Raw genomic sequence first — 15,306 nt, forward strand, 5'->3', positions numbered from 1 at the left:
TTTTTATTTTACATACATCTACAATTTCATCGAAATAAGGAAGAAACAGTTTTTACTATTTCTTTGCAAATACCCTACCATTAATTTTCGCTGAATGTTCGACAACAAGATCTATATTCCCTTATCCGCGTACCTGACAACACGCATTTCCCCAATACTGTGCGATCAACTGAACGTGGATTCAAGTCATGAATCGATGCGAAAGCCATTGTGCGATTGGAAAGGCGGACCTACACATTTTTCGGGGGTTTAACCCAACATACCAACTGACAGCTCCAGACGATATACTAGGACTATTATTTCAAAATCGATTTTTTTCTAATCAAGTGTACTTTTCTAGAAATAAAATCAATATTTAATTTTTACATACACGAAATTAGCATACAAGAAATTTTTAAGACCGTACAATAACTCCTTATCGAAATACCTGGAAATATATGTGAACAGTTTGATATTTTGTTCCTTTTACGAAAGATAATTATATACATATAACTATATATTATACGTATAACTATGTACATATAAGGCAAAATATTTGTTTCGCTCAAAGATATTGTAGAATATTATATAATTTTTTTTATAAATTTAATTACTACGTTGTGTGAAATAGTATAGCATAAATTTGTGCTAAGTTTTGTTAAGAAAGTTAACATTATTAAGTTAATATTATTAATTAGTTATATTAATTACAGTTATTATATAATTACAGTTTTAATTAGTTAAAGAATTTATGGATAAAGTTTGGTCATTTTATATATTTCTATATTGAATTTTTAACAATGATGATAACAAAGATAATTAATGCATATTTAGTGAATAGTTTATATTATAACAAATTTACGCCTTAATAATTGCGTCTTGGCTTTTATTTTCTTCTGCTTAGAATCATTATTAATGATTATTAATTAATAAATTGATTTAAGACGATATAAATAATATTTACTTTTTATGCTTACTATAGAATTATATATAAATTAAAATATTATATATATTATATAGAATTTTACACAAATAAATGTATTTTTTATAAATATAATTTTTTAAACAGTTTTCAAACGTTTGCAAAGCTACGATATAAATGTGAATGTTAAATCTTAAATGTAAGTCTTTGTTTAAAATTATTGCGATTGATTCCATTCTATTATATTCTGATTTAATACAAAACTGAAAGATACAAGCGCTTCTGTTATTGCAACAGGCTTTCGTAGCTTTGTCTGAAACTGCAGATTTTATTGCAGTTCATTGTAGTTCAATGCAGATACGGCATCTAAATTGACTCCAGTAAAAACGATCTGCGAAATGAAGTTTTTATATCCGATCGAGTATATGGTATTTAAATCTAGTTTCGTTTAACTGAAATAGGTTTAAAATAAATTCTTTTTTTTTTTTTTTTTTTTTTAATATTTGAATGAAAGTTTTGGTAATCCGAATAAAGTATTTGTTGTTTCTTTTTCAAATATTGCTTTCGTTTTTAATTTTTTATTGTTCTTGTAAATTTATGTGTTTGTAATCAATGATATTAATTTCCTACTCAATAGGTAACATTATATAATAATGAAATTTGAGGTATTAGCTAGTTGATATTTATTCGACAAATAAATTATATTAGTATAATTATTTGATATGTGTGTTAATAATTTTTTATATGTTTCTTTAATGTTAATTTTTGAATATTTATATTTTTCTTATTTAAACATTTTTTATTAAAAATTTTTAAATCTTAAATTTTTTAATGTAAATTTTTCTTGATAATTTCTTGATTTGTGTATAAAAATCTACCAAAGTAAAATTAGTTTAAAATAGTCATGGTTTGCAAAAATCTATGTATTAGTGTAAAATAATTCGTATAAAGAATAAGATTTTACTAACTCAGCGATTACAATTCATGCGATGATTTATGTGCGAAAACTTGCTAGAGGTTACATCAACATTTTATTTGTTTTAGATTTGAAACGAGAAGCTACAATATGCCATATGTTGAAACATCCACATATTGTGGAGCTGCTGGAAACCTATAGTTCCGAGGGCATGTTATATATGGTATTTGAATAGTAAGTATGCGAATAATAATTTTGATAACCATATTTCATTATTTAGAAAGCACATACTGTAATATATAATACATAATAACAAATATATTTATACATATCTATATTCTCAACGTTTATTTACTTTATCTAACAATAAGTCGGCATAATAAAGCAATCTTATAGGCCTTTTAAGATAAAAGTAAAAACAAGCAGCATAGATTATTTTAATTATATGCTTTTAATCATGAACACTAGTTTTTATTCTATTTTTTAACGATTTTTAAACAAAAGGCGTTAATTCTCGTCCTTCATATGTCAACAAGCCTATTATTTCTTGGCCGTCTTTTTGGCGTAATTTTATTTTTAAACTAGTTGAATATTACGCTCTCAATATACAAGATGAAAAAGCATCATGCAGTTTTCGAAAATAAAAGACTCGGCAAAATAAATACATGACATTTCTTTAATAGCTCTATCTTTACTCGGGAAAGGCACGTTTTCCATTTAGTTGTTTGCTATCTGTTATAACGTTTTACTATAGCTCACTATAATTGGATATACATATCCGAGGTACTCTTGAAATAATCTACGCTATCGGATAAGATATAGTTACAATTTTTAATAGACTCGATGCTCTAAACGTTTTTAACGATATGTATTTAAATAATAAGACACTCAAGTGTACTCTATTACTTTAGTTTAATGAGATATTTTCCTTTTTCTATAAGAAATTGTAACAATTAATATTTTGCTATTGTTAATATACGATTGATTACACAATATACATATATTTTTATTAATAATTTTAGAAATTAGTTAGTTTTAGAAAATAATTAGTTTTATAAATTTAAAATGAGTACTATAAATTGTATGTTTAAATTTGATCATATTTGATATAAATAGAATATTAATTAAATTATTAATTTAATTATTAATATAATATATAATAAATAAAAATAAATAAAAAATAAAAGTTAGGGAGAGGAAAAACACTTTAAAGAAGATCTTTTTATTACATCACACCTGTACCGTACTATTACCGTTCCTGTTTTAATAACTTGGCTCTTTTTCAGTATGGATGGCTCCGATTTATGCTTCGAGGTGGTAAGACGAGCAACTGCTGGATTCGTATACAGTGAGGCAGTTGCTAGGTAAGAAAATTCATTATATCTATCATCGTGCACACGCTTACACGCACGTACATGTGTACACATACTTATCCACTCACTTATTTTCTCACCATATATATACACACACACACACACACACACACATATTGAACGCATTGTGACATCGTGAATCCACAACATAGCAGTACATTCATAAACATTATCTAAAGACTAGCATCGTTTATTTTGAACGTAATACGATGTATACAAAAACAGATCTCTGATCTTAAACATTCCAACAACACAATGATAAATATTAATTATATATTTTTTATAATTTATCATGTTTTTTAAAAACAATTTAAGAATTTATGTAAAAAAGTTTACATATAAATTAATAAAAGGTTACAATATTATTCTTAATAAACTATTATTTTTAGAGTTTATTTTATATATATGTATATATGTGTGGTTATATTAAAAATTGTTTTAATCTATTTATTAATTTTGTACCTAGGCAAGAGAATTTTGATAAATTAATTGCTCTGTCTCTCTGAGTTGCTTGAAGCTTGTAGTGAAATGTGATTATCGTTTGTATGTTACATCTCGATATAATACAAACGCAGATTCTCTCGAGAGAGAATCCTCCCTGGCGCGTAATAAATCCCTGTCTCGATAAATCCTTGACTGCAATCCATTAGGTTTGCTATACTCATTTATGTCACGCTTGAATTAGTACTACTCTTCACCTCGGAAGGATCCTATTAAAACTTGTCACAAATATATTGATGTTGTATCATTCATGCTATGAAGAAGATAATTATAAACTAATGTATAATTAAGATATGACTAATATGGCAAAAATAATATAATTCAAAAAAATAATGTTTAAATATAAAAACGGATTTCACTTTTCCATTATTTCATTATAAAAATAGATTCAGAGTATATATATTGCAAATTACAATATATGTTTAAATACATTTATATATTTAAATTTAAATATATTCAAACTAATAGATATACTATTATTATAAGAATATGTATTCTCCAGGATTAAAGTAAAAAATCTTTTGAAATCTTTACTTTCTTTTGTCTTGAAACATGTTTTCATGTTTTTACAATCTATTTCTGAGTCAACAATATTTCATCGCTTAATATCGTATGCCAAATACACGAACATTATATATTCACATGTAGCAAAAGTGCTTGAAAGATCGTATCAAAGTCTACTCTTTGATTGATACAATAAAAACACGACGAATGTACTAGAAGAACTGCATTATTCTTGTGTATACGGTATATTTTTAATATTTTTATCATCTCCTAACTATATATATTGTCATCGATATCTTGTTTTTATTAGACTGCATTTCTTTTTTATATATTATAAAAAAATATATAAAAATGTCAAGAGTTAGTTAGCTATATATTATATATATATATATATGTAGCCATAATTATTTTAAATAATAATTTGAAAATACACACAAATAATATTATTAATAATCTTTTATTTTACTTTTTAAATTATAAATTGCAATTTTGGATTTATTCTATTATCAATGTTCATTATCTTTTACATTAACTGTCACATAGAATTGTTGAAAGATTCAAGGATTTTGCGATGTAAAATTACATGGCGTAACGAGGCGTACTTTAATTGCTCTACTTAAATTCTGGGTAAAAAAACTCGCTTCTTGTGTCGTCAAAATGCTCGCTCCTCGTACTGCTTTCGCTATCGTTCTCCAATGTTAGGATACACTGTTTTGACGTGCAGGTGCAAGTGCCGGCACCTAAGAAAACTGTACTTTCTTTTACAGTCACTACATGCGACAGATCCTTGAAGCGTTGCGTTACTGCCACGAGAACGACATTATTCATCGTGACCTGAAGCCGCAGTGCGCCCTTCTAGCTGGCAAGGAAAATTCCGCCCCGGTGAAGCTGCGCGGCTTCGGAGTCGCCGTACAACTCCCGACCTCGCAGTCCAATGGCGTTGGTACGTTCATACCTTTTTCTAATTCATTTACTTTTTTTTTCGCGATCTATTTTAAGTGGTATTTTACATGACATAGAGATTCGCTTAGAAAATACCGCACAACGTCAGCTCTGAGATGGTCGACCTCGCTATTATTAACAATATTCTACCAACTCAGCAGTTCTGTGTGCAATTATTATCATAAAATTAATATCTTTATTTTTTTCTGTCTGTATATATTTATCATACTTTAATTGGAAAAGCTTGAAATTATTGATTTCACTTTATTCCTATTTCTAGGCAAATAATATTAAATCTGTTTTTTGAATGGAGTTTCGCAGATTTAAAAAAAAAATGTGAATATTTTATACTGAACAAGAAAGAGAGAGAGAGAGAGAGAGAGAGAGAGAGAGAGAGAGAGAGAGAGAGAGAGAGAGACGGAAAGGGAAAAAGGGAGAGAGGGAAAGAGAGAGAGAGAGAGAGGGAGAGCAAAAGAGAGAAAAATAAACATATTTTTATGAAAAATATAACTTAAAAGATATTATTATTATTACTATTAACTAAAAAATATATCACGTATTTTTGTAAAATTAAATATAGTTAATTTTAAAATAATCTATTGATTTGTTTGAAATACTTTAACGGCAAATATATAAATAATGTTTTTGATGAGTATGATTCAAAATTTAAGAATCTGCAATAGTTCAAATATTGTATTGAATAAGTATCAATTAAATCGTAGTAATGACAAACATTGCTTGAACTGAAGCATATAATTGTCGAAGTGTAAAAGAGAGAGTTTAATAAAAAAAAAGGCTATCCAAATTCTCGAACCACTCCGCGCGTCCTCTTCTATTCTTTATTTTATGATATAGTATACAAGAGCTGACGTCGTGCTGCTTTTAGCGCGACAGCATTAAGATTAATAAATTTTGCGTAATATTTTTAAGTGGAGTCGGCGCTAGTAGACGCGAAAATAGGACAAAAAACGATATTATGAACGATATTACTATGAACAATGCAAAAAAAAATACAAAGTAAATGTAATTTTTCCCAGGATTAATAGCTTTTATACAACAGGAATATAACAATTTTTGTATTATTACCTTTTATAACAGCAAGATGTTATTTAACGGGAGAATCTATAAATAACGCGAGTATATTTAAATTCTACTTAAGTTGTGATATTTTATGCGAAAAAATAGACTGAAAGAATAAAAGAATCAAAATTCATAAGCTGACGCCGACACCATTTTTATGTTAAACAAGATATATGTTAACATATATATTTTTAAGTATAATTATATACATACGCTTAATCTGATTACATTTGAAAGGCATTATTCAATGCGTATATGCCTATTGTTAAGACAATTTGCTGGTAAACATTCGTATGTATCGAAGATATGTATATACACATATATATACATATGTAGTAATAAAAGTAAAATTAACATTATTAATATAATTAATAAAATCATATATATATATATAATTTTATTAATTATATTAATGATGTTAATGTTACTTTCATTACTCCAATACGTTTGAAGTATTAATTATAAAAAATTGTTTATGTGCAAATAAATCTTTAAGGTAAATTTTATTAAATTACTGATTGATTTTTAATGTAAAAGTATATTTAAGAAAATTTATCAGAGAGATTAATCGATTTACCAAATTATACAAATTATTTAAGAAATTATTTTGCATCACGTACTTAATGATTTGTTGACAGAGAAATTCTTCTTTAGAAATAAATTTTTTAATTAAATACGAAATGATAAATATACTTAGATATTATTTTAACGACATGATATATCAAAATTTTTTGATAGATTGATAAAGCTTAAGATAGATTGATCAACAACTAATTTGGAAAAGTTAAAGAATTAAATATATGCGATTTTTAAATAATATTCTTGATTTGACGAAAAGATTATATAATACATATAAAGTAATTGTGTATATCTTTTGGATGTGATAAGTGAGTGTATTCTTTATCAATATGTATATCATGCATATATGTATATACATTTAATTTATTCTCGTAGCAACGTGATGAGCTTTTGTATTTATTTATTCAAAATTTAAAGGAAAAAATTGAGTTTTTTCGCAGAAACTATATATACATATATATAGCTATATGTAGTGTGTCGCGTTTGCCAACATATTTAAAATAATAATTTATTGATACAATCCAGTTTTGATTTTATTTCCTTACGTGAAACAAAATACATATTTTATGAAATATATTTCATGCTTTTTTTTCAATTGATTGTGTGCTATGTATCCGAAAACATTAAATCGTTAACTTCTCTCTTTCTCTTTCTCTCGCTCTCTCTTTTTGTTGACACTTAGCTAAATTCAATGTGACAACTAGTTCAATGAATGTTGTTTAGTTGCACGGTCTCTTTTTCACATATGACACTGAAAGGAATGAGGTGTAAAATATTCAGTTACAAGAGGCGACTGAGCACGTCTTTATACAGAAATTATTACCGAGGGTGTATACCAACGCGTCTGTAGATAAATATGATTAAGTTCTCATAGAATAAATTATGCTGCTTGTGTCTTTTGAGGAAATTTTCTCCTACATGTTATCGCTGTCAATGAAGATATAATAACTCTCACAATGTCAGGACGCTAATAATGTTAACGAATGAGGGCAAAAAACTCTACCAAAAGCGCATTGAATATTGCCTCTTCAGAATTTGTAATTCAAATTTCTGTCTTTTTTCTATTTCTTTTTCGTTTTTTTTTTTACCGACGATACAATGTTCCTAGCTCTCATCAAGCGTCACTTCAAAGACACTCGTTGTTTTTATATAGTTTTTTTTTTTGAATGCCCTACTCTGCGATTATTGGCTGGCTTGGTCGATGATTGGCAAATCACATTCAAAAAATTTCTCGATGTTCGATGTGCAGAATGCAACGGCTTTTATCGGATTTCTTCCCTATGACAACCGTGATGCTCTCTTTTCTGATCAGCCGCAATCGATTGATGTCTATGCATTTTTTTATAATCTTTCACTGCTTTAATATCGCATGGTTCCACAATAAGTAGATGCGCTTATTATTAGCGACACTCGTAGATACTATTTTATAGATTGCTATATATCTCGGACTAATTTTAAATTTTCTTTGCGTGAGCAACGCAATATTATTATTATGTATTTTCAAGATTAGATTTATCTATCTATTTTCAAGATTAGATCTTCCTAATAGCCATGCGATATTAAAGCGTCTTTAATTTGGAAGTAAATTTCTTTTCTATCCTATAATTATGTTATTTGTATTAATATTGGTTAATTAAGTTATTAATATTAGAACGATGATAGCATCGCGTATAAGTCCCATCGCCGTTAAGAGCTGTTGATAAAACGCACGTTATTAAGAGACCACTCTAAATAACATTTTTATTTTCATTTTATTCGTTTTATATAATTAATATTTAATCGAGAATAAAATGATAAAAAACTATAGTTATTGAAAGTTGTACATTTATTGTAGAACAATACAATAAATAGTTAATAGTACAATGAAGGATTATGACATTATCTCTCTTATTAAGTAAACTTCTTAATTGCATTGAGATGTTGCCATGAAAAAATATGATAATAATCGCGAATTTAGTGACTTTAAATATACACACTTTTATACGATAGAAATAGAAAGTCAATTGGAAGTTCCATCAGTTGATAGTAAAAATATAATAAGAATTTTTATCTGATTATTAAGTTGTATTTTAATTATCTTCTTGTTTCGCTAAGACATTACTCTATTATACTCAGATATTAATCTTCTTTATCTTTACGATTATCACTTTTGCTTTTCTCAGTTTGAAAGTAATTTGGCATTCTGAAAGTAGACTAATATTCTAAATATAGGCCAGACATCGACTGGAAAACTGTCGTGTTAATTAAAACGTTCAACTTTTTACATATAAATATCTTTTACATATAAATTTTGCAAACGAGTCAGCTTTTCGCTGTCGGGATTGAATCACTTTTAGATAAAGAATTTCTGGTAACGCGATTAGATACGTATAACATTGCTGTGCGATGTCTCTTGTAATGCTTATTTCTGGAGAAGTTGATATTTCTTTTCTGACGTTTTATATGCGTAAGATATCATTAAATTCGTATTTGACATTCTTTTCGCAGAGAATGATAATAAAATGCGTATCAATGAGTTTTCTCTTTTAAATATTTTACCGCGGATTGAATTAGGCAGTAACAGCGCGAGAAAAGCGCGTCGTCTGATTACACACTGATAACTTGAAATTTGATTTGAATGAATACAGCATGTTACACGACCGAGTATCGGCAGTGTCTGAGCCCAAAGGGGCAGCTCTACTTGAAGGCCGACAGCGAGGGTAAGCCTGATCTAACCTTTAATTATTACTTCCGCAGGAGCCTTGTCACCTCACGCCATATATATATATATATATATATATATATATATATATATATATATATATATATCACACATACACAAATATTATCCACAAATATTGTATTATGCTACACATTTTAATATATCCCTGTACTTATATCACTACCAAATCACTATACTCTAGAAGCTGCCACTGCTTGCTTGCTCGCTTTACGCGTTTTACTTTGACTTGACTCATACTTTATTATATATATATATATATACACACACATACGATTTAACTAATATAATATTAATAATATTAATATTTACATAAATATATATATTTACATTTCCGCGGATGAATCTGGTTTAGAAATTTATTAAAGATTCTCTCGCAAACTATATATAATATTTATTATTAGGTAGCAGACTTGGCTTAGATATGATTCTTCAACAATATATATATCTGAAAGTAGGATTAATTGCGATTTCATACGTATATCGTCTCTCATTATCAATAATAATGATTCATCTTCGCTTAAAAATAGTAATTGTATTTTTATATAAATATTGCAGCCTCATTCTTAATGATTATTATTGAAAACTCATTCTGACATATTTTTCTATATTAGGATAATCGTCGTAAAATCTGGTTTTTGAAACACCGGCGATTGATTGATAATTTCTAAAATGTTGCATTAAAAATGTATTCTTTTTTTTACGAATTAAAATAAACTAATTCTAACACACCTTATATACTAACAGGATTATACGCATATTATTTTATTTATATGTATACTTACGATACAAATAAACTCATACAGACACATCGCGGAGGTACGCCACAAGCTCAACATTTTATATACCAATAGACGCACACATACCACTAGAGAATCGAGTCGAGAGTCAATCAATAAGTGAACCAGTCGATCTCTCGCACTTTGATCTACCTGAATTCTTTGATAAAAGTAACAAATCACCCAACAGCCACAGGTCTGTCTTCCTCTACGAATAACTGCGTTGACGATAAAGAGTATTTTATCGTCCGTGAAAATAAGTCGCGCATGGTGCGAAATTATCGTGACGATAACAATCCTTCTCCTTTCTCTCTGTGTTCTTTCGCTAGGCCTGATCTCCCCGAGCTGCAATTTTCCTTTTGAGGACCTGACCGACGCCGAGGATTCGCTAGTGAGCGACACGGAGGACAATATCGGTATCCATATGCCTGACACATCTACATAACATCTACATAACTTATGATTTACCACAATCGGGGGTAGAAACGAGAAAGTATCTTCTCTCTAAAAGAATTTATCTCTCTTTATGCGTCCTTGAATGTAGTGCCGCGTCCTTATATAACTGTGATCGTAAAATACTATTAAGAGTTACTTCTATCAACGACAAGGCCAGACACGTACAGGGTGTTCCATATAACTTGTCTTGCTCACACATATGTATTTCGAGGATAAGAGAAATATTTTAGTATATATATATAAACATTTTGAGATAAAATCAAGGATGTTATATGTTAAAATATATATTTTCTAAGTGTGATTGTTACTTGTAATATTTTTTACCATTAACAATTACATTTGCGATGGAATTATTTTATGTGGAGTATCCTGTAGGAAAAAAAAGATACACGTGATAAGTTCGAGTCTGGCAAAACAACAGTAGTATATTTCAGCGAGAAATGACATCGAGTTCATTTTCGTGAAGCATGCGTAGCATTCTGTGATTATCGAGCGATCGATCAATCTTGTTTCGGGGTTACTCTCACTTAAGACATAGTTGACGTTCTACCCCCATGTGTGGTATGGTTATGTTAGTTTGAGAACGTCTAGTGTCTGTATAGACACTCGACCTACGTGCGATAGCGTATTCCTGTAATATCGTTGTGCAGGTCGCGTAGTAACATTCGTTGTGCCATCCAGAGGAAGCGAGTGATAAAGTAACTCCTTCCTCTTTTCTCTATTCCCACCCCTTACATCGTCCGCGTGTATGATTTGTAACGCGCGAATGACACAAGCTCTGCTTCATCGTTGTAGGATTGGGATAAATTTCTGACAGAATTGAAGGGTTCGTTACGAGATTTGTCGTTACATTATTTTATTTCATCGATACTAAAAAAAATAGTTTGTACTTCTTTGTATCGAGTATCACTTTTTTTTATTTATATATATAGATTTTTAATAAATGGTATTTAAAAAAGTCTATCCAAGAATTTTTGTTCTTTAGTCATTGCTGGTCTCTCTAGATTTACTCTGAAAATTAAAAATCATTTTTTCAATTATTTCGGTTAATTCAATCTCTAGTACAGAATTCAGAGATTAGCTTTGTTTAAAAAAAAAAAGAGAAAAAAATAGAATGTTGAGAAAAAATAAACACGGACATGTTATTTGCAATAATTAAATTTAGATAATAAATTTTTAATTTAAATTTTCTTTGTGTTTATCCACAATGCATTCAAATTAAATTGCTCGAATTGATTGTATTCGCAATATAATGAATACACATTTTATAATAAATAGTGGCCTGATTATTTCAAATAACATTCTGTATGTACGTTTAAAAAAGAGGACGTAAAATTAAGAAAAGAAAAAAAGAAAAAATAGAGCGTGTTCTAATGAAAACAATAGAGACAGAAAAATATAGAAATTCGAGTTTTATTTTATATGACAAATAAATTACATGATTCGATATATGGATAAGACACATAGAATTAAGAGAGAGATTTATAATAAGATACACATATTTATTAATATTATGTAATCAATAAATGCTATATAACTATGAATCTATTATTAGTAATATAATATGAATTATGAAAAATAATAAAAAAACAGTTATCGTTTCCGAGAGAAGGTTCTGTTGTCCTAATTTCGTAATTATATAATTTTTTATATTTGTAATAATTATATTTTAGTTACGCGTAATAAACCCTTCAAATCGGTTTACCTTTATTTAAGTCTGGACTAATTGCCCACATAATTTGGGCTTGTCTATGTCGTTATTGTTCGTAGCGGTAGACTAGCCTGTGTATCTATGTATGTGTCTGTCTATTTGTATGCCGCTTTGTGTTTGTCTTTCATCACTTATCGATGACAAATTGAAACTAGTCGCCACGTCAGAGAGAGGCAAGATTATTTTGTTGCGAGTGTCTGTGAAACGTGTTTACAACGAGAAAGACAAACGCGATGGAATCTAAACAACGTTTTCATTGAAGAGATATTGTATATTATACATTACGTGTTGAAATGAAACTAGGATATTCAGATATACATCTTAATTAATATAAAATATATTTAGAATTACTATTGCGCGCGTAACTACTTGTTCATTAAAAATAATATTATATAAAAATGAATTAATTTCGCCAAAACATTACGATATAACACTTTGCATGATTTTAAATTGATATTTTATGTATTCACATTCCTTGCACCATTATGACAAGCAAATTATTACGAAATGTCATGTCTATTTCTCATAATGAAGAAGTTACGTTATAAATATCATCTTAACGATCTCTTTTTTCATGAAACTCGATAATCTGGAGTGACAAGTGTGCAATGTTACCGTATTTATTACGTATCACGTGTCTGATGAAACAAGATACTCTATTCATAACATTGCGCAAAAATACAATCTTTGTTCTTTTAATTGAAGTCAAAGCTCAGTGACATTAATTCAGAAACATCATATCAGTGACATTTTATTCAGTATGATTTGTTTCTGAGTTTTTATTAAAAGATTTTATTTACTTAAAAAGGCAACATAGCTCTAATAATATGTTCTCTAATATATTTGATTTATATATATATATATATATATATATATATATATATATATAAGTCAAGTTTAGAGAGAAAAAAATTAAATTATCAAATTATTATCTCATATTATTGGAGGTATGTTATCTTTTTAAGTATATATATATGTATATATATATATATATATATATATATATATATACATATATATATACACACATATATAAAAGTCACGCAAAAAGTAATTAATAATTTAGATCCAATATTGATAAGAATTGAGTTTATTATTTTCAACATTAGATATCTGCTAACAATAAGACAAATCTAAAAAAAGATCTATATATTAAAACTAAATTAAGACTAAATTTCAATAACTTATATACATTTTTTAAATCTATTTTTCTCTTCAACAATTCAAACTTTTTTTTTCAATTGAGAATTGTAAGTACTGATAAGAGTGTTTTGATATTTTTATTAGTAAAAAAAATCTGTTTTTAAAATATCATTAGATCATTTTTAAGTGTCTTACATAAACATTATGTTCTATATAAACATTTATGTTAAAACAAGTAAAGTTATTTTATGAAAATTTGTACAATTTTGTTTATTTATTAAAAAATAGGGTATCATAAATTTGTTGTGAACTTACTTTTTGTTAAAAATTAGGATTAAGTTTATGGAATATTGTATTACAAGTCATCTCTTTCTCATAATAAATCATGCAATACATTTGGAAAAAAATTTATTGAGATTAGGGGAAACATAACTTAAAAAAGATATATATATTGTACAATTATCAACCATTGCATTGACGGAAACGAGTTAATTAGTAACATAAATTGTTAATATAAGAAACTTGGATTTTTCAATAAATAAAACAAAATATTATTTTAATTTGTATTTTTATATGTATATTATCATAATATTTGTGCAATTAATATTTTTAATTCAACATTTTATTTTAATAAATAAATTGCGTATATGTTTATATTTTAGTATGTTTTATTTATAGTATGTTTTAGTCAAAATGAACTTTTTTGTATACGGCAGAAATTTCAAAGCCACTCGTGCATCATTTTACACATATAAAATATACTTGGCACATAAAATGCATACTGTGTTATTAACTCGTTGCTTCATTTGTACGACTTAATTACTTTCGTTAAAACATGAGTATATCTAAAATTACGCGACAACAAGCGGTAGCAAAGCGGCAAAAATATTTTCAATATTTTTATTAATAATTATATTTTTTATTAATATTAGTTTTATAAAATATATCGTTACATTATTAAATTTACATTCTGATATTAAATAATATTGTGCATGTTTGCTGTGAAATTTGCATGAAAACTTTAATTTCTAAATGTATATGTAGTTTGGCACTGTTATAGCACTGTTACAGTTTGATATTAGATATTTTTTAAGTTTCTGTTTCTATTGTATTAAAATTGTTTCTATTTATTGCGTTCTCTTTAAATGACTACATCAGTTTTCCTTTGCACCCCAGCACCATTTATATCATTTGTTGATTCAAAAATTATACGTGATGTGTTTTATCTTTTTATACATTATGTTGTAAGACTATATACTGTCTTCAGAATTTATTTATTAATTATATATTAAATATATATATCTATAATATATCTATATTTTAAATTATTTGCTTCATTAAATGTATAATAGTTGACAAAAATAATGGCGCCAATATCATAATTAACACAACAAAACTATTTTGTACACATAAAATTAGCTATTTTTATAATAAAATTAATGTTGTATATATAATTATTATTTCAGTTATTCTTTATACTGCTCAATTATTGCGAAAATTGATTATTACCGCAAAAAAATAAAAAAATATAAATTTCATTATATTATATATTGATGTTTCTTAATTCTTTTTATCTTACAAAACGGAGAAATGTGATAAAAATATATTTTTCTGTAGGTATACAAAGATATGTCAAATTAGTTTACAATATTTATTTGAATATGGTAAAAATAAATAATAAATAAAAATAAATATTTCTATA

The 15,306-nt window shown here is 27.2% G+C and overlaps 2 protein-coding genes across 13 annotated transcripts in view; one reads left to right on the forward strand and one right to left on the reverse strand.

The window, feature by feature from the left end:
- Cask (peripheral plasma membrane protein CASK) overlaps positions 1–15,306 on the forward strand; it is a 182,200-nt gene that overhangs the window by 16,409 nt on the left and 150,485 nt on the right. For 8 of the 10 annotated variants that reach the window (XM_072892962.1, XM_072892967.1, XM_072892965.1 and 5 more), the window contains exons 3-6: positions 1,946–2,051; positions 3,104–3,181; positions 4,963–5,138; positions 9,424–9,495. In XM_072892962.1, coding sequence (XP_072749063.1) covers positions 1,946–2,051; positions 3,104–3,181; positions 4,963–5,138; positions 9,424–9,495 — 432 coding nt within the window. The remainder of the gene's footprint in view (positions 1–1,945; positions 2,052–3,103; positions 3,182–4,962; positions 5,139–9,423; positions 9,496–15,306) is intronic. The other 2 variants (XM_072892969.1, XM_072892971.1) reach the window with 1 other exon arrangement.
- Positions 1–15,306, reverse strand: part of LOC140666133 (salivary protein Tsal2A-like) — a 57,715-nt gene that overhangs the window by 10,647 nt on the left and 31,762 nt on the right. The gene's annotated exons all lie outside the window — the stretch shown is intronic.

Source organism: Anoplolepis gracilipes, chromosome 5, assembly GCF_047496725.1.
Source record: "Anoplolepis gracilipes chromosome 5, ASM4749672v1, whole genome shotgun sequence".
In the NCBI taxonomy this organism is placed as follows: Eukaryota; Metazoa; Arthropoda; class Insecta; order Hymenoptera; family Formicidae; genus Anoplolepis; species Anoplolepis gracilipes.